The 20,283-nt window shown below is 48.7% G+C and overlaps 1 protein-coding gene and 1 long non-coding RNA gene across 7 annotated transcripts in view; one reads left to right on the plus strand and one right to left on the minus strand.

The window, feature by feature from the left end:
* Positions 1–11,124, minus strand: part of Syngr1 (synaptogyrin 1) — a 26,325-nt gene extending 15,201 nt beyond the window's left edge. For all 4 annotated transcript variants that reach the window (XM_048454751.3, XM_085678408.1, XM_048454752.3 and 1 more), the window contains exon 1: positions 10,968–11,124. In XM_048454751.3, the coding sequence (XP_048310708.1) occupies positions 10,968–11,066 (99 nt within the window). In that variant the 5' untranslated portion in view covers positions 11,067–11,124. The remainder of the gene's footprint in view (positions 1–10,967) is intronic.
* LOC146890954 (uncharacterized) lies at positions 10,122–15,367 on the plus strand. 3 transcript variants are annotated; one of them, XR_014997887.2, is made up of 3 exons: positions 10,122–10,365; positions 11,448–11,712; positions 14,729–15,367. It is a non-coding gene; the product is annotated as an uncharacterized LOC146890954 (long non-coding RNA). The 3 variants fall into 3 exon arrangements; XR_014997885.2 differs by having other exon boundaries at positions 10,123–10,909; XR_014997886.2 differs by having other exon boundaries at positions 10,123–10,909; positions 11,448–11,618.
* The last annotated feature ends 4,916 nt before the right edge of the window (positions 15,368–20,283 follow it).

Here is a 20,283-nt window from a genome sequence, read left to right on the forward strand (position 1 = left end):
GAGTAACCTGCCCAATTCCCAAGGGACCAAATGGTCAGTATACTTAGAGAACAGAGCCAGGAGGCCTGTGCCTGAGCCAACTGCAGGACTCTAAGAACACCTCCCCTTCTCAACCAGTCCCTCAGCCAGCAGGGGCATCAGCAACTCCTGAAGTCCTAGCTATTAAAGGTGAGGTGTTTTACTTTCCTTTTTGTTTTTTTTCCCCAAATAAATCTTTCCATCCTTATGTTTAGATTTATTTTTATTTGTGTTGGTGTATGCCACGTGTGTGTGGGTGCGCAGGCAGCCAAAGATGATATCAAATACCCTGGAACTGGAGTTACAGGCAGCTGGGAGCCACCTAACACGAGTGCTGGGAACTAAACTTGGTTGGATTCTCCAGAAGAGCAAGTACTCTTTTTTTTTTTTTGAAAGATCTATTTCTTTATTATGCTTTTTAATTAATCTATTTTATGTGCAACGGTGTTTGGCCTGTGCGTGTGTTTGTATAAGGTGTCAAAGACCCTGGGACTGGAGTTAAAGACAGTTGTGAGTTGCCATGTAGGTGCTGGGAATTGAACTCAGGACCTCAGGAAGAGCAGTCAGTGTGCTTAACCTCTGAGCCATCTCTCCAGCCCCCCAGCAAGTACTCTTAACCACTGATAATTTCTCCAGCCCCTTCTCTCTTCCTTTGTGAGACAGGGTCTTAGTTAGTCTGGTACTTGCTTACGTAACCCCGCCTGGCCTTGAACTTGCAACAGTCCCCATGATGACTCAACCTTCTGCATACTGGAACTACAGGAATGTACCACCACATTAGTCTGGAAAGGTCTGTAGATGAATGTCAGGTTTACCCAGCTAAGCTGCAGATAGCATCTGTTAAACACCCATGCCTGTTAAGCTCCCAACAATACCTTCCACTGGCCCTGCACAGACATTGATTCCTAAGTCGGGTGGTTGGGAGGAGCCTGCTTGGTCCCCATTGCCCTCCACCTGCTTTGGTGTAGGCAGTCAGACAGCCTGCTCACCACCTCAAGGTCTTCTCTAATTGAGCCCCAAGCCCCAGAAAACAGCTAGGCAGATATCATGAACCCCAAATACCCTCTTTATCTTCCAGCACAATTATGAGGCAAGCAAGGGTCTCGCCCCTAGCCTCCTCCTCCCCACCCACCACTCATTCACAGGGTCCCATCTACCTACCAGACCCCAGACCTGGGCCAGACCTCAACCCTCACCAATCTGGCCACCTGGCCCTGTTACCTCGGCTTCCCCACAAGATTCTCTAACACTTGGTGTTACCAGCTTGGACCCAGGCCACCTCCACAGATCTTCAGGCCATGCCAGAAGTCACACCAGATGCTTTCATTAAACCTAAGTCAGGGGAATGCTAGTTTCTCCTGCTAAACTGACGTTTACTCAGGAAGTGAACTCACCCTTCCCACCAGGCCCTTACCCTCTTACTCTGGCTTTTATCAACTTCGCCCTCCTGAGACTGTGAAACCTCAAAGCCTTCGCCCTTGGCTGGCCCTTGGATCTTTCCCCAGATCTTCCCAAGGAGGCCAGCTCCTCTGCATCCACCGGAACCACACCGCCCCAGGAAGCCCTCAGGACTCTCAGATCCAGGGCAGCTTCCAATCAGCTCCCTTAGTCGCATCATTACGTAAGTTGTTCCCTATAGCTCAATAGCTGGGTTCAGTCTCCCCCAAGCCCAGCAGGAAGGTCAAGAGAGGCCTGGAGGGGAGCAGGAGCCAGCGTGACAGGCACAGGCAGTGCAGAGCTCCAGGAGAGAACTCGGTACCCCCTGGTCAGTAGGGTACCACGCGCTCACCCCTGAATACAAGGTACTCACGCCCAAAACTGACTGTGAGCTGAGCCTGGCTTCCGGCCAGCATCTGGGCTGCAGTCCCCTCCCCAGCCCAATCCTGCCTCCTGGGCCCCGGGACAGGCAACCATGCTGAGATGAGTCAGGCTGCCAAGGGCTCTACTACAGACAAGTCCACAGCCCACAAGATCATGTGAGGGAAGCAGAGAAGCCAGCACAGGGACGCGTGACAGCGCCCAGCAGTAACTCATCTGCCTAGAAAGCCTGGGCCTCTCCTCCTGGCAGCCTTAGATGTAGCCACTGCGGATTAGGTGGTAATCTTCCCATAGGCTGTCCTCACGTGGTCTCAGTAGTGGGGGTGAGCTGGCTGGGCAGGGCACATGGACCAGGCCTCACTGAGTGCGGAGGTGCTAACCAACTACCCCCTCCTGAGGCTTTGAAAACACAGGGCTTGAAACACTCATCAAGAAGAAAACTGAGACCCAGAGGGCTGGCTGCCTTGACTGGCCAGGGCTCCTCCATCAGAGCCATCTCTGCCCCTTTTGGAAGGAAGAAGTGGAGGATGTCCATACTGTCTGACCCTGTCACTGCTGAACCCAAGCATCCAGCAAGGTGGGCACTGGTGAATTCACTTCAGAGACGGGACAACCGAGGCTCTGGAGTTTCCTCAGCTAGTGGGGACAGGGTTCACCACTCAGGTGCTGCCTCTAGCCTTGCCAGGTGATGCCAGCCCCAGGCTGACACCGCCGCTTCTCCTAGCCTGGCTCCCCTTTGGAGACAATCAACGTAGAAAAGGGTGCAGCCTTGCCAGTTCTCAACTATCTGCCCAGTGGACAAGGGCAATGAGGAGAGAGGGAGCTGGGGAAGCCAGGAAGGCTTCCAGGGGAGGTGACAGTTCTGATAAAACAAGGGGGCAGAGTAGGACAGGTCCCACCACATCCACAGTTTGAATCCTCCCAAGAAGTCAGCCATCACCCCAGCACTAGGGTCTGACAGACTCCCTGTCCCCAACTCAGTTCTATTATGCCCCTCAGTCTATGCCATCAGCTACTTCTGGCTGGTTGGTTCTTTTTTTTTATTATTATGTATACAATATTCTGTCCACGTGTATGCCTGCAGGCTAGAAGAGGGCACCAGACCCCATTACAGATGGTTGTGAGCCACCATGTGGTTGCTGGGAATTGAACTCAGGACCTTTGGAAGAGCAGGCAATGCTCTTAACCCCTGAGCCATCTCTCCAGCCCGGCTGGTTGGTTCTTATCCTGCTAACTCTAGTGTCACCTTCTTGTCTCAAAGTCTCAAAGGGTATGCACTTCCTCCTGGTTCTCCACACACAGCATCATATTTTAACTAGATTCTGGGCCATATTTCTCTCATTAGTGTGGAAGCCTTTGTTGCCTAAAGCAAGCAAAACAGAGTATAGGTTAAATCGAAGGACAGATTGCCCACATCCTATGCATTTGGACTCAGGGGAAGGGCACACAGAAGCCCTCGCTGCCAGCCAGGCACCGTGGAGATTCATTTATAAGGATCAGCCACAGGATTTGGCAATGTGAAGGTCATGGATGAGCCCGACCAGAGAGAGGTGGGAGGGAGGGAGAGAGGCAGCCTGCTGAATGCCATTCTAGACTGAGCACTCTCAGCCCTCCAAGAGACCAGGGAAATGGAGAGGGAGTGGCTGAAGAGGGGGAAAGGCCAGGAGCAGAGAGGGGAACCTGAAGATGGAGAGGCCAAGAGGAGTATGTGGGGGGAAGCTCCAGATGCAGACACAGGAACTTGAGCATACAAGAGGGCCAATATCCAGGAGGCTGAGCCACCAAACAGACAGGGAGCCGGTCCAAGGCAAAGATGGAGAGCAGGACTGGATTTAACCCAGCTGTGGCAGGTAAGTGCAACCGCGCAGAAGTGCCAGAGAGGCAAGGTGCAGGGACAAGAGAGTTGGGGGATGAAGGCCAGGTATGGGGAGGTCATCGGCTCAGAGGTTCAGGTACAAGATCACAGGGCTCAGGTGAGGGGACAGACAAGAGGCTGAGGACAACTGGGCATGGGAAGGGGATGCACACAGCCTAGGGTGTGGCTGGTGGCTGTGTCTGTGTCAGATGAGGACGAGACATGGAGGAGGGCAGGCCCAGGTGTGAAAAAAGAGAGGGGGAGAGAGGTAGGCACAGTGAAGAGCTGCAGCCAGGGAAGGGGTGTGAGGCCAGGCCAGCGAAGGGGTGTGAGGCCAGGCCAGGGAAGGGGTGTGAGGCCAGGGGAGCCACCCTGGTCCTGGTGTGTCAGAAGGGAAGGGAGATCTCAGGGCTGCTGGGCAGCCCAAGCTGGAGGAAGGCCTTCAAGTCCAAGAGGCTTCAGGGACAGAAGGACCCTGAGCCTGCTCACCTCAGGCCTGACAAAGGAAAGGTGGGAAGAAGAGAATGACCAGTATTGAGTGGCTTCAGGGTATAAGGGCTCGGGGTAGCCCAGGTTACAGAGAATTTACATGAGGAGGTCAGGGGTTAGGACTTCAGGAGAGATAGAAATGCAGGGCACAGTCCCTGTCCATCTGCTCTGTGACTGCAGGTTACCTCAGCAATCTGGCTTGGTGGGGTCCTTCACAGTCCCAGCCTGGGCTGACAGCTGGGGGCTGTACCAGCCAATGAGCTACTCTTTCCCCAAGCCTGGGCTGACAGCTTGGGACTGTAGCAGCCAAAGAGTTCTCTCTTCCCCCAAGTCACTTCCCCTGCACCTGCCTCCTCAGAGGAGATGAGCCAAACTCCATGCCTGGAAAAGAAGCTCCCCCAGAAATAAGGAGGTATGACCAGCCTGCCAAGCTCCAGCAACACACTGCTCTGTTCACACATGTGTGCAAGGAGCCTCCCTCTGCTGCAGTGTGTGCACGCACACACATGTGGAGGCCGAAGGTCAGCAGGAAACCCTCCTCTATTATCTTATTTTTTGAGGCAGGGTCTCTCAGTGAGCCTGCAGGTCATTGATTTAGCTAGGCTGGCAGAGTTCCAGGGACCTGCCTGTGTCTGCCCACACCCAGTGCTGGGGTTACGGGCACATGCTGCTACGCCTGGCTTATACAAGGATGCATGGGATCCAAATCCAGGTCCTTAGGTCCTTCTGATCCCTACAGACACAAGGCAAACAAGTGGTGGGTAAACATCCATAGAGACAGAACACTCATACACATAAAATAAAATAAATAAAATCTAAGTCACTGTCTTTCCTACTTAATGAATGGGGAAACTGAGGCTTAGAGAATATCTTGCTCTAGCCACACAGCCACTGAAGACTTGCCCTGTGCCCTGCTTACCTTCTCTCCCACTGGGATAGCAGGTTTTTCAGGTCTGGCTTCCAAGCCTGGCTTCTCCAACTACCTTGTTATCTGCCTCTTCTTTCCTCCTTCCTGGCTTCTCCTCGTCCTCCTGCCTTTACCCCCCATGCTCAGCTTTGCTCCTCTTGGTCTGAGGACTGGCTTACCTATCCCAGCAGTTACTGCCATCTGAAGTGGGGACTGCACACCTCTAATCTCATTGGGAGCCGGTGAGAAGTTCCAGGACATCCTGGGCTAAACATCAAGACCCTGTCTCAAGTTGGGCAGTGGGGGTACACACCTTTGACCAGTCAGAGCTACACAAAATAATCCTGTCTCAAAAAAAAACAAAAACAAAAACAAAAAACAAAAAACAAAAAACCAAAAAACAAAACAAACAGCCAGGTGGTGGTGGCGCACACCTTTAATCCCAGCACTAGGGAGGTAGGGGCGGGTGGATCTCTGTGAGTTCGAGGCCAGCCTAGTCTACAAGAGCTAGTTCCAGGACAGGCTCCAAAGCTACAGAGAAAGCCTGTCTCGAAAAACCAAAAAACAAACAAAGAAAAACGTCAAAAATTGTTGACTGAAGGTATAGTACAATGAGTGTTAAAGCACGTGTCTAGCAGGCATGAAGCTCGGAACTACAAAAACAAAATAATAACAATAACACGGAGGAAAGATATAAGCAAGAAAGAGCTCACCAGCTCACCACTGCCACAAACCTTCCAGGTTCTCCAACCCTAAGACACAAATGAAGGCTAGGAATGCTGCTGAGGCTAAAACCCAGGCTGTCAGGCCCCTCAGGCCTCCAGCTGTCTACACACCAAGGAAAGTACCAAAATACACATCAGAAACCTAGGGGCCCAACCTCTTACCTCCTGTGTACAACTCACCACACCCTAGACCTGAGACACACACAGGAGTTCAAGAGTTGGCCCCACCAGAGAGGCCAGGAGGGCTCCAGGGTGGACAGTCACAGATGTCAAGCCTTCCTGTCTGGGTGCCAGAGTGTGTCTGGCACTGGGAGAAAGCTGACTGGACGCGACAACATACTTCCAGCCAGGACACCTGCCCCCAGATGCAACCCAAGCCAGGCCTCCAGGAGACATCTGCAGAGAGTGCAAGGAGCATGAAGCCCTGCAGCCCGGACGTTCCTCGACCTGGAGAGTCAGTCACCTGGCTGAGCCTGCTGCTAACCTAAAAAATGGGGGAAAGAAACCAGGTACACCTTGAATCCCAGCAGAGGCAGGAGGCTCTCAAGGCCAGCCTCAGCTACAAAGTGAATTCTAGGACAGCCAGCACTACACAGAGAAAGAGAAAGTCTGTGGGGGGGTTGGGGGAAATACAGATGGACAAAAGTGGAAGGGGAAGAGCCCCACTATACTTACTGAATTCTCCCTGAGTCCTCAAAAAAATCAGTTTTTCAGTCTATCTGCGTGTAGTGGCGCACACCTTTAGTCCAGGTGGATCTCTGAGTTCAAGGTCTAAAGCCTGGTCTACAAAGCAAGTTCCAGGATAGCTGAGGCTACACAGAGAAATCCAGTCTTGAAAGAAAAATGACCACAAAAAGCAGAAGGTGCTGGAGAAACCACTCTGCAGTTAAGACAACTTGCTGCTCTTTAGAGGACCAGTACCCAGTTCCCAGCATCCTAGGAGGTTCATAATGCTTCTAATTCCAACTCCAGGGTTTCAGACGATCTCTTTTGACCGCCGAATCCCCCTCACAAAGGTGCACACACATAAACACAAAAAATTAAACTTAGCTTGCCAGTGGTAGAACACGCCTTTAATCTCAGCACTCGGGAGTCAGAGGCAGGCGGATCTCTGGGAGTTCAAGGCCAGCCTGGTTTACAGAGCGAGTTCCAGGACAGCCAGGAATGTTATATAGAGAAACCTTGTCTTAGAAAAACAAAAAAACAAAAAACAAAACAAAAAAAAAAAAAAAAGAAAAAACTAAACTTTAAAAACATTTAAACGGGGGGGCTGGAGAAAGGGCTCAGTGGTTAAGAGCACTGATTGCTCTTCCAGAGGACCCGGGTTCAAATCCCAGCACCCACATCGCACAACTGTCTGAAAATCCAGTTCCAGGGGATCTGACACCTTCACACCAATGCACATAAAATAAGATAAATAAATCATAAAAAAATTTTAAAAAAAACATTTAAACGGGCTAAAGATGTGACCTAGTTGGTAGAGGGTTTTGCCAGGCATAAAGGAAGCCCTGAGTTCCATCGCCATCACTTAACAAAAGCAAGTGTTGTGGCACAGCCTATAATCCTAGCCAGAGGGAGGTGGAGGCAGGAGAATTCAATTCAAGGTCATTTTCAGTTACACACCAAGTTTGAGGCCAGCCTGAGCTATAAAAGATCCTGTCTTTAAAAAAAAAAAAATGGGGGGGTGGGGGAGAGAAGGATTAAAAAGCAGATGGAGGCAACAGCTTGCAGTTGCCCTGGACGGTGTCCCAACCCGGCCATCCCCATCAGGTGCGGTCTGGCCTTGCCCAGCCTGGGGGAAGGAGTGACAGGGAAGAGAAGAGACAGCTTCAGTCAAGGGACAAGTGGGTTCTGAGAAGTCCTATTTTTTCTGTCCCATTGGGGTCAAGGGGCTCCAGGGACTCAAGGTCCATATTGAGTGAGGCCCCAGTGTTAGTAAGGTAAGGGTCTCAAGGCCGTCTTTTGTAAAGACAACAGAAAAAAACGACGTGGTATAACTTCTACAAACCCACTAGTCTGTGTGCTGGGACCGTGGCTGCGGTGGAGTCCTGGGTACCAGTGTGGGTACCAATGGTCCCAGTTCGACAGGACTGAATGGCCTGGGAATCTGGGGTTATGCTAAGCCAGGAGAATTACAGCAAACCTGAACAAATCGGTGCCCTCAGACCCAAAACCCAGGCTCCCTTAACTCCATGAAGAAGTCTAGGGCTGTCAGACCCCACAGTAGATGAGAGAGGGCATTGGTGGCCCCATTGTTAGTATTCAGGCATCAGTACCGGCCTGCCCTTGGACGATGTTCTGACAGGACACATCCTCAGCTGCAGCCACTAAGAGCACCTCCTGTGTACATTCACTACGTTCCCTTTTAAAAGGTGGGCTCTGCCCACCTCCTGTGTGTCTCTCATTCTCTCTCTCTGTGTATGTCTCTTCCCCCTTCTCTCTCTCTCTCTCTCTCTCTCTCTCTCTGCCTCTCTCTTCTCTTCCACTGCTCCTATCCCCAGAGACCAGTCTCTCCCCTCTCCTCCCCCCTTTCCCCATTCCCTTCCCCCAATTAAAAAAAAAACCCTCCACGTGAACTCTGCCGCATGGCGTCTTTCTCACGCCGCGTTTTTAAATTGTAACACCATGACTGCTGAGATAGGGCACTGGGGACCCACTCCAAAATTTGTTAGGATGTCTCTACATACCACAGACTATTCAAAAAGGTGGGATGAAAACAACACAGCACGACAGGAAATTTTTGCTCTCTCTCATTCTTTCTTTTCCCTTTTCCGCCCCAGAACTGAGGTTAGAGACCAGGGCCTTAACACTTGTTAGGCAAGTGGTCGGCCACTAAACACACCCCCAGGCCCATCTTCATCCTTTCTAAAGGTATACGTCAGTGGTATTATATATCCCATGTTGTCCAATCACCATGCATGATTTTTGTGCTTTCCAATAACCAGCAGGTATGACTTTAATGTCAGTTGGGGGGGGGTCTTTATCATCTTATTTTTAGACAATCTCCTGTTGTCTGGAGATTTGTCAAGTTGGCTGGTTCCAACTTGCTATGTAATTGAGGCTGGCCTTGAACTCTTGATCCTCCTACCTCTAAGTTCTGAGTACTGAGATGAAAGGTAGAGGTCATTGCTCAAAGCTTTTCTTTTTTTGGAGGGGTGTTTCTCTGTGTAACAGCCCTGGCTGTCCTGAAACTCAAGCTGTAGACCAGGCTGGCCTTGAACTCAAAGATCCACTTGCCTCTGCCTCCAAAATGCAGGAATCTAAGGTGTGTGCCACCCGCCACCCAGGAGCAAAGCTTTTTATCTAGATTTTAAAAACATTTTTCTCCAGCCTATAGTATACGCCTTTGCTAAAAGTATAAAGCACCTAGAATCCAGGTGCCTGAGCAGGGCTGGGAGATCACAGAACTCTTTGGGCCGGAGTTAGACTTGATCACTCTTTCCAACCTGGAAACTATAGGACTGGCAATCTCCCCTGCAGCAGAAACCCAGTCCTTTGGCGACAAGATTTGGATTCGAATGCTTGCCTGCTGTTCTCAAGGATCACTGAGTAGGTGCTAGATCTAGATAATTTTTCCCTCCTGCTCACCAGGTCCTCCTTTTACCCCGTGTATACAAGTGTATGGCCTGTGCATCCCACTAGATCCAACACGACATCACCTCCACAAAGCACCCCAATTCCACAGCAGGGAGACCCTGTCCTGACTCCCTCCCCGGTGGGACTGTGGGCTCCCTGAGCATCAGGGCTGAACCTGAGTCATGCTGCTTTCCCTTTGGGCCTGGCAGACTCAATAAAGCTTTGCTAAATGAAGCTATCGCCGGGAGAAATGACCCAAGCACAAAAAACGCCCACACCCCCTCACCAAGCTTGTGCTTCCCCCTCCCAGCCAGGTGCCCCAGAGAGGTCAGAAGAAGCAGCACACAGTCAACCCACATGACCAGGATTCCCACTTTACCTAGTGCCTGCAGGGACTTTTGCAACATGGGGAGTGCTAAGAATAAAGAAATTCAGGGTCACAAATCCTCATGGACATAACTGGGCTGCACGGCCATAAAGAGTGCCAGAAACAAGGCTCCCCATAAGGAGGACATTTAAACATTTTCTAAGACCAGAATAAATCCCAAGCCATTGCACCCATCAGACCCTGATATGGCCCTGAAAACCAGGAGAGAAGGGCACCTCAGCAAGCCTAGGTCACAGCTGACTTCAATCACAACTCCAAGGGTCCCTAACCTGTGCCACCAATCCAGGTTCTTCCGGTCTTAGCCCTTCAGGAGCGAGCCCCAGACTTGCAGTAGCAAAACCCTCCTCCACGAAGCCAGCCAACCCCAAAGGGCACCACAGCCCACAGACCTCCTCTCCCTCGGGTGCAAACCCCAGAGCCTCTCCCTTCAAGCTGTTTTTGTCCCACTCCCCAGGTCTGAGCTGAGCCCCACTCAGCTCTGGGGGTCCTGCACCAATTAGGAGGGCAGAAGGTTGCGAACAGACCGCCCTCCGTGCTCTCCATTGCGTGGAAGGGACCTTTCTCCAGACAACACCTAGGCGCCACTCAGGTATATGCTGCGGCTGGGGTGGGAGTACTGCCGATTCACAAAATGTCAGAGCCCAAGGGGGCCTCAAGGAGGCTCCTCCCACCCCTATAAATCGAGACACTAAGGCATGACAGAAGAGGTGACGCTCCCCACCCAGCTCGGAACAGAATCCCTCGTTTTCCCGATCTTTTCTTGGGTGGTTCCCTGCCCAAGGTCACGCGGCTTAGCAGCTGCGGGTCTTGGAGGAACCCCAGTATACAGCACCACACTCAGGGCTCTGCAATGTGAGGGGTAAGCAACAAAACCTGGTTCGCGGTCCTCGCCCAGAACGCGAGAGGCAGGTGCAGCGTGCGCCCTACCGAGAAGATCCACGCCCTGATCCGCGCCCCCCAAAAGCGGCCTTGAACTCGGGCTTCGTCCCCACGGACGCGCGCGAGCCGCGCTGCTACCCGCAAAGCAGCGACAGCTTGGAGGTCACCGCGATAGAACTGAGGAACTCGGCGCAGTGGCCGGGGAAGCAGCGTGCGGCCGGGATTCGCTGCACCGGCAGGGCCGCCCTGGCCAGGTGAGGTCGCGCTGCTCGCCGGCGCACAGAGCCCCAGCCCGCCTTGCTACGTCCTTACCCAAGACACGACACGCAGGATGGTGTGTGGCTGCCGCACCAGGGTGTAAGGGTCGAAGGCGCCCCCGGCTTTGCCCGCTCCGTACGCACCCCCTTCCATCGTGGCTGCACCGCGCGGCGCCCCCCGCTCGGCGCGCGCCGCCGACCCGTGCGCGTGCGCGGCGCCCCCGCCCCCTCTCCTGCGCGCGGCTGGTGTGGTTCGGGGCTCCCGCCAGGGGGCGTTCGTGCAGGGCAGGCAAGGCTCTCGGAAGCGCGCGCTCCGGGAGCGCGTGCTGCTGCGGGGGTCTTAGTGCCCGGCTAGCTCCTTGCTAGCGGGATGATCTCTGTCTGCATGGTGGCGCTGGGTCGGGGTGTGGACAGAAAGTGCAGACGCGTCCCCGCCTTCGGGAGCACTCCAAGCTGTAGCTCTCCAGGAAACCCCCTTCGTTATTTGTTTGTTTGTTGTTTATTTGCCTCTCCTGTCGCTGTCTTCCTCAAATAGAGCGAAGAGACTCTGTTTGACCTTACGTGGCTCAATGAACGCACCGCTAAATCGCTGGCTTCAAGAATGACCCTCTCTAAGAGACCTGCAGAACCACTGGCCCCCAGAACCACCTTGCCTCCTAGCTCCACCGATGACGTCATACTTGCGCACCCCCGTCTAGAGGGACCTGTAAGGGAGGCAAAAGCTGGGGGAGCGGGAAACCACAGATCTTGTGAGATTCCTTTCCCCTACACCACAGCTCCCTGCTTCTTTCCTTAATCAAGTAATTAATTATGTAATTATTTCTTTCATTGTCTTCTCTGCTTGTCTGTGGGCTGTCCAGCTGGCCAAGTTATGTCTTGTTTGCTATATCCAAAGTCCTCACAAACAATAGGTGGTCAATAAATACACCCTAGCCCTCATCATCGTCCTACCCTTCTCCTCCCCACCCCCCATCCCAACACAATTTGACCTAAGGGCTCAAGGGTTTGTTTGTTTGTTTTTGAGACAGTATCTCTTGTAGTCTAGGCTGACTTCTGGAACTCACCATGCCATATGGAGGGGGATGAACTTCAATTCTCTTGCTTCTTCATTCCAGCTACGGTGTTTCAGCCTTGTGTTATCATATACATCTGTAATGAGAAATCTCTGAGGGAGCTGTTATACTATGCTATATATAAAGTGTATATATATATATATATATATAAGTTTATATATATAAACTTCAAAAAGAAAGCAAGAGAAAATCTTTGTAACTTTGTGGATAGGCAGAGTCTTTGTCTTTTTTCTTCCTTCCTTCACTTATTTATTTATTCGTTTTTTGAGACAGGGTTTCTCTACGTAACAGTCCTTGCTATCCAGGAACTTGCTTGGTAGACCAGGCTGGCCTTGAACTCACTGAGATCTGCCTGCCACTGCCTGGGTGCCTGGGTGCCTGGGTGCCACCTCCATCCAGCTCATTTATTTTGCATTAACATTTGCCTTCATGTTTGTATGTAAATCATATAAATGCAATGCCTGGGGAGGCCAGAAGAGGACATGGGATCCCCTAGAACTCGAGTTACTTTTTGTGGGTGCTGGGAACCAAACTCTGGTCCACCACAAGAGCAACAAGTGCTCTCCAGCTCTTTTGTTTTGTAACAAGATCTCACACAGTCATCAGACTCACTATGTAGCCCATGCTCAGCTCAAACTTGGGGCAATCTTGTGAGCTGAGATCTCAGACATGAGCTACCACACCTAGCAAAGCATTTGCTCAGTAGCGCAAAGCTGTGTGTGGCCAGGATTCCTGGACTGAGCAGCCAACCCGTATTGTTTTTTGAGACAGGGTTTCTCTGTAGCTTTGAAGCCTGTCCTGGAACTAGCTCTTGTAGACCAGGTTGGCCTCGAACTCACAGAGATCTGCCTCCCTCTGCCTACCTAGTGCTGGGATTAAAGGCGTGTGCCACCACCACCCCGGCTTACTACACATTCTTTTTTATTATTATTTTATTGATATTTATTGAGCTCTGCATTTTTCTCTGCTCCCCTCCCTGTCTCTCGCCTCCCCCCTTTAATCCTCCCCCAAGGTCTCCATGCTCCCAATTTACTCAGGAGATCTTGTCTTTTTATACTTTCTACTTCCCATGTACATTAGATCTATGTAAGTCTCTCTTAGTGTCCTCGTTGTCTAAATTCTCTGGGATTGTGGTTTGTAGGCTGACTTTCTTTGCTTTATGTTTAAAAACCACCTATGAGTGAGTACATGTGATAATTGTCTTTCTGTATCTGGGTTACCTCACTCAAAATAATGTTTTCTAGCCTCCATCCATTTTCCTGCAAAATTCAAGCTGTCATTATTTTTTTCTGCTGTGTAGTACTCCGTTGTGTAAATGTACCACATTTTTCCTTATCCATTCTTTGATGGAGGGGCATTTAGGTTGTTTCCAGGTTCTGTCTATGACAAACAAAGCTGCTATGAACATAGTTGAGCACATGTCCTCGTGGCACGATTGAGCATCCTTTGAATATATACCCAAAAGTGGTATTACTGGGTCTTGAGGAAGGTTGTTTCCTAATCTTCTGAGAAATCGCCACACTGACATCCAAAGGGGTTGTACCAGCTAGCATTCCCACCAGCAATGCATAGTGTTCCCTTTTCCCCACAACCTCTCCAGCATAAATTGTCATCAGTGCTTTTGATCTTGGCCATTCTTACAGGTGTAAGATGGAATCTCAGAGTTGTTTTGACTTGCATTTCTCTGATGACTAAGGATGTTGAACATTTTCTTAAGTGTCTTTCAGCCATTCTCAACTCTGTTTAGGTCTGTACTCCATTTTTTTAATTGGATTATGTGATCTTTTGGTGTCCAATTTCTTGAGTTTTTTGTATATTTTGGAGATCAGACCTCTGTCTGATGTGGGGTTAATGAAGATCTTTTCCCATTCTGTAGGCTGTCGTTTTGTCTTGTTGACCGTGTCCTTTGCTTTACAGAAGCTTTTCAGTTTCAGGAGGTCCCATTGATTAATTGTTTCTCTCAGTGTCTGAGCTGCTGGGGTTATATTTAGGAAGTGGTTCTCTGTGCCAATGCGTTCAAGTGTGCTTCCCACTTTCTCTTTTATAAGGTTCAGTGTGGCTGGCTTTATGTTGAGGTCTTTGATCCATTTGGACTTGAGTTTTGTGCATGGTGATAGATATGGGTCTATTTTCATTTTTCTACATGTTGATATCCAGTTATGCCAGCACCACTTGTTAAATATGCTTTCATTTTTCCGTTTGATATTTTTTGCTTCTTTACCAAAGATCAGGTGTTCGAAGATGTGTGAATTGATATCCGGGTCTTCTATTCAGTTCCAGTGGTCCTCCTGTCTGTTCTTATGCCAATTCTTTTTTTTAAAAAAAAAAGATTGATTTATTTATTATGTATACAGTGTTCCTCTGCATGTATGCCTACATGCCAGAAGAGGACACCAAATCTCATTACAGATGAGTGTGAGCCACCATGTGGGTGCTGGGAATTGAACTCAGGACCTCTGGAAGTGCAACCAGTGCTCTTAACCACTAAGCCATCTCTCCAGCCCCTTACTACGCATTCTTGAAGGTTGTTGAAACATTCTCCCTCTTGTCTGTCTCGACCTTGTCCCGAGTTCTATGCCACAACACATAGATGAACGCGCTGCTGTCTTTCCCTGGTGTCACAATTTATCCAATAGCAATAAGGTGGAGCAGTTTTCTTTCTTCTTTTTTTTTTTTTAAGAATTCTTTATTTATTTATTTATTTATTATGTGTACAGTATTCTGTCTGTGTGTATGTTTGCAGGCCAGAAGAGGGCACCAGACCTCATTACAGATGGTTGTGAGCCACCATGTGGTTGCCGGGAATTGAACTCAGGACTTTTGGAAGAGCGGGCAATGCTCTTAACCACTGAGCCATCTCTCCAGCCCGGTGGAGCAGTTTTCAACAGCACCTGTTTGCCAGATAATCCTGCCGACCTCGGTGATCGAGCTAAGGTAAACGCAGCTGCTCTTATTCTAATCTTAAATACTAAAATTAACTCTCTCGTCACACATCGCACAGGAAATCACTCAATCTCGCTGCACACAAGTGCTGTCCACAAGGAGTGTGCAGTTCAATGGGCTACTGCGTCGTTGAAGGGGTTTCAGAAGTGGCCCGACAGAAATGCAAACAGAGTCTGCCTTAATCAGATAAGGAACCAAACCAGCTTCAGAAGAGGATGTTGCTGTAGAGATCACTGGAGATCAGCATTGAGAGTGAAGACGGAGCCAGCTGCAGGGATGACAGGACAAGCCTGGCGGGAGCAGCTCCAGGGCCAAACCGTCGGGGAGGCAGCCGGGCTCGGGAGTAAGCCTTGTCAACAGCAAGGGACTGGGCTGAGCTTAAAGCCCAGCAACAGCTGTTCCATTTATTTTTAATTAAAACTTTATTTTTTTACGTGTATAGGTGTTTTGCCTGCATGTTTGTCTGTGTACCCCATGTTGCAGTGACCATGGAGGCCAGATGAGAGCATCAGATTCACTGGGACTCAAAATACAGACCATTGTGAGCCACCATATGGGTGCTGGGAATCCACTAGAGCAGCCGGTGCTCTTAACTGCTGGCTATCTCTCAAGACCCCATTTTTAACTTGTTACTATTATATTTATCATGTGTATAGAGATCAGTTGGCTGCTCAGAGTCAGTTCTTTTCTTCCACTAAGTGAGTTCTGAGGACTGAACTCAGGTCATCAGGCTTGGAGGGGCCTCATATCTATTTTTATTTGCCAGCCCTCGTGTTTATTTATTTGATTTACTTATTAGGGTTTTTTTGTTTGTTTCTTGGGTTTTTGTTTGTTTGTTTTTGTCTTTCAAAACGGAGTTTCTCTGTGTAACAGCCGTAGCTGTCCTGGAACTAGCTCTGTAGACCAGGCTGGCCTCGAACTCACAGAGATCCACCAGCCTCTGCCTCCGGACATCTGGGATTAAAGGCATGTGCCACCATTATGCAGCTATTTATTGGTTGAGACAAGGTTTCTCTGTGTAATAGACCTGGCTGTCCTGGAACTAGCGCTATAGACCAGGCTGGTCTCAAACTCACAGAGATTCACCTTCTTCTGACTCCCCAATGTTGGATTCAAGGCATAGACCACTTTGTGAAGGATATATCTAGCAGATTATAAGGAGTCATCTGGGGGTGTCTTCACACCCACCTACTGTACTCCCACAGGCATTCCGTGTGATGGGCCCCTGCCAATCAGCTAGAGAGGATGTGTTCACCATATGTAGTTGGTCCTGGTGAAATACATATGTGATTCTATGTATATGTCCTGGTCCTGCTTCCTGCCACGTGGCCCCTAAAGTTCTTAGACTCATGTTCTCTTTTTGTACGCTAATGAGGGTACTGGAGCCTCAGCCTTGATCCTGCTCAGAGGCTCTGGATACCTTATGCAGAAAGGACTTCTGGTAGGACATCCGCATAGCAGTGCTACTCCCCATCAGAGTAGCGTCATCTTGGCTATCAAGCCCTCTGGAAAAAGGCTATAGTTTCAAAATGTCTTGTGTAACCCCCCTTATTGCTAAACCAGGTTGGCTGTAATCCTAGAATCTGGGAGGTGGGGACTGGAGAAGCAGTTCAAGGCTGGCTTTAGGCTTCAGCACTTAAGTTCCAGTCAGCCTGGGCTACTTGAGACTGTCTCAAAAGAACAAATAGACCGGAGAGAGGGGCCTGGAGCAAACGCTGCTCTTGCAGTGGGTAACTCCGGCTCCAGAGGGATCTGTCGCCTATAGTCTCCGTGGACATCTGCATTCCGGTGTACACACCCATTACACAGATCATACATATAAAATAAATGAGTAAATAAATTTAAAAAGTTACAAAGGAAATACATCCTCCTTATGTTTGCCTTCAAAAGTTTCCCATCAATGGGCTGGAGAGATGGCTCAGTGGTTAAGAGCATTGCCTGCTCTTCCAAAGTTTCTGAGTTCAATTCCTGGCAACCACATGGTGGCTCACAACCATCTGTAACGAGGTCTGGTGCCCTCTTCTGGCCTGCAGACATACACACAGACAGAATGTTGTATACATAATAAATAAATAAATATTTAAAAAAAAAGTTTCCCATCAAGCCAGGGAAATGACTCAGTAGGTACAGAGCTTGCATTGCAGGCATGAGGACCTGAGTTGGCATGAGGACCTGAGTTTCAATCCCAAACACTCACATTAAAAAAATATATATGGGGGGGAGGAACTTGAACTTTCCACAGGGCAGGAAACCCTGACTGCCCTTAGGGACGAAGAGGGAGGAGGAGAGGGAGTGGGGGGAGTGGGAGGGTGTTGGGAAGAGGGACGTAAATGGAAACTTTTATAATTTAATAAAATTACTTTCAAAAAAAAAGAATCATTTATCTAGAAGCTCAAAAAAAATATAAATATATATATATATATATGGTAGGACACACTTGTAATCCCAGAGCTAGAGACAGACAAATCTTGGGAACTTACTGGCTAGCCATATTGCCCACCCCAAATGGCTTCTGTCTCCAGGTTCTTTGAGAGACTCTGTCAAAAATAAAGAGGAAGCAAGAGAAAGGCAGGTCTCTGAGTTCAAGGCCAGCCTGGTCTACAAAGCACAAAGTGAGTACCAGGATAGCCAGCACTACCTACACAGAGACTCTATCTAGAAAACAAAACAACACAAATAAGGCGGAAACAAACAGCACTGTGAAGGCCGAGACAGATGGAGCTGAGTGAGTTTCCAAATAGCCTAGCGTACACACGGAGTGCAGCTACCTGTGAGACCTCAGTTCAAAAGATAAAAAATTAAAAGAAGGGCTGGAGAGTGGACTCAGCAGTTAAGAGAGATGACTTGCTGCTCTTGCAGAGGAGTCTAGTTCAGTTCCCAGCACCTACACTGTGGCTCACAACCATTGTAATTTAGTAATTCCAATTCCAGAAGATTTGATCCCCTTTTGATCTCCTTAAACATTTTGCAAGCAACACACACCACACACACACCACACATACATACACACTAATAGTGACAATATATAGAGAGGATAAGTAGTAAAATTTTAAAAAACAACTAAGCCAGGCAGTGGTGGCACACACCTTTAATCCCAGAGGAGGCAGAGGTAGGTGAATCTCTGTGAGTTCAAGGTCAGCCTGATCTAGCTCCAGGACAGCCAGGGGTACAAATAGAAACACTGTCTCGGAAAAAAAAAAAAAGGGAGGTGAGGTGGCTGGAGAGATGGCTCAGCAGTTAAGTAAGAGCCCTGGCTTCTCTTCCAGAGGTTCAATTCCCATCTACCAGATAGTGGTACACAACCATTTGTTATGAGATCTGGTGCCCTCTTCTGGCCCACTGGCATACATGCAGACAGAACACTATAATAAATAAATAAATCTAAATAACAAAACAAAATAAATAAAGGACTAGAAAGATGGCTCAGTAGTTATAAACACTGGCTCTTATTCCAGAGGACCCTGGTTCAATTTCCAACACCCATAGAGTGGCTCACAATAGTCTGTAACTCCAGATACCTTTTACAGGCCTTCATGGGCTCCAGGTACACACAGACATACAGATTTACATACAAAAGCAAAACACTTATATACTAAATACAATAATAAAAACAAATGCGAATTGGGCTAGAGATATAGCTCTTCTGGCTTCCATAACAAGCACAAAATCCTGGGTTCAATTCCCAGCATTCCCCAAAAATAAGTATGGAGGCACATATATGTAATCTAGCTCTCTTCAGGTAGAAGCAGGAGGATCAGGAATAGTCATCCTTAACTATACAGGTAGTGATCTTGAGACCAGCCTGGGATAAATGAGACTCTGCCTCAAAAATAAACGCACACACACACATACAAACACACATCACACAAAGATACAGAAACACACACATACACCACACATAGACACATACACACGCAACAACAAGAACAAACCCAAAAGAAAACCCTCGTAAGCTCAGGAACAACACGGAAGGGAGAGAAGGCAGACACAGCTCTAAGAGTTGAATGCGGTGGTGGAGTAGCCGAATGCGGTCCTCCCAGAATGATGTGGCCACTGCAGTCTTTAATTCTCTATGATTATCTGCACAAGATCTGGCCTGTCACCATCCAATTACAAGAAGAGTAGAAGACTTCACAGATGCCCATTTCTCCAAGAAGATTTAAAAACTGCTAAATGGTTGCTAGGAGAAGGACACTTTCTGCTAATACACCCACACTTCTCCCATATATAAATTACTACCCATGACCCCGGAAGTAATTATGATAAAACTCACTGGGTCACCAACAGTCAGAACAAGAAAGAACAGGAAAGACAAGAACGTGGAAAGAGAACTATTTGGGAAGAGAAAGGTGAGTGGCAAGAGTGGGAGGGGCCAAAAGAGGGCAATAAGGGGTAAGCTCAATTGTAGCGTGTTATACACATGTGCAAGGGTGTCACAGTGAAAACCACTATTACCTGTAACTAGCACATGCTAATGACAAGCTTTTCGAAAGTGACCTGAAAAGAAAAGCATTGATCATCTCACGGGCTATCAACTGCCCAGAGAGAACGGACTCACAGCTGTGATAGCTTTTCACAAGTTCCTATTTAAATCAGCTGAAAAGTTTAGATGAAGTTTTACATTGAGTTTTTTGTTTTGTTTTTCTCCTGCAAGTGGTGCTTGTTCAGATTTTCAGAAAAGTATCTGTGTGTGTCACAGTGCTTGTGGAGCTTAAGAGGACTTCTTGTGGGTGTTGGTTCTGAGTCCCTAGGATAGAATTTGGGTCTTCCAGAGAGTCTGCAAGCTCCTTCACAGGCTCAGCCGCCTTGCAGAACCTGTCCAGATGATTTTAGCTGAATGTTTCTGCCACTGTATGTTCAGAAATGGTCATTTCTGGCTGACCCTTCAAAGAAAGCGAAGAGCATTTGCCTGGCTGACGACCTGGGTTTTGCCAGACTGCTTGGGCTTGGTAAGGCTCTCAATATTGCCTCTCTGTGGATCAGCTTACTCATTTACAGAGGATGTAAAACACACCAACCTGGGAGAGTTAATATTTATAAAGCATGTGGTATAGCATCTGTCTGATACAAAAGAAAAATAAAAGCCAGGCATAGTGATGTACACCTTTAATCTCAGCACTAGGGAGGTTGAGACTTCAGATGTCTGTGAGTTCAAGGTCAGCCTGGTCTATAAAGTGAGTTCTAGAACAACCAGGACTGTTACACAGTCCTATCTCGAAAACCAAAACAAACCCTTAATTTTGACATAATCAAATATAATTAATGACTTTATTCTTTATGGCTTGTGTTTCTAAGATTCTGGGGTTAAAAGTATCTGTTGGTGGTGGGGGCTGGAGAAATGGGTCAGTGGTTAAG

Source organism: Myodes glareolus, chromosome 19 (assembly GCF_982192425.1).
Source record: "Myodes glareolus chromosome 19, mMyoGla1.1, whole genome shotgun sequence".
Taxonomy (NCBI): domain Eukaryota; kingdom Metazoa; phylum Chordata; class Mammalia; order Rodentia; family Cricetidae; genus Myodes; species Myodes glareolus.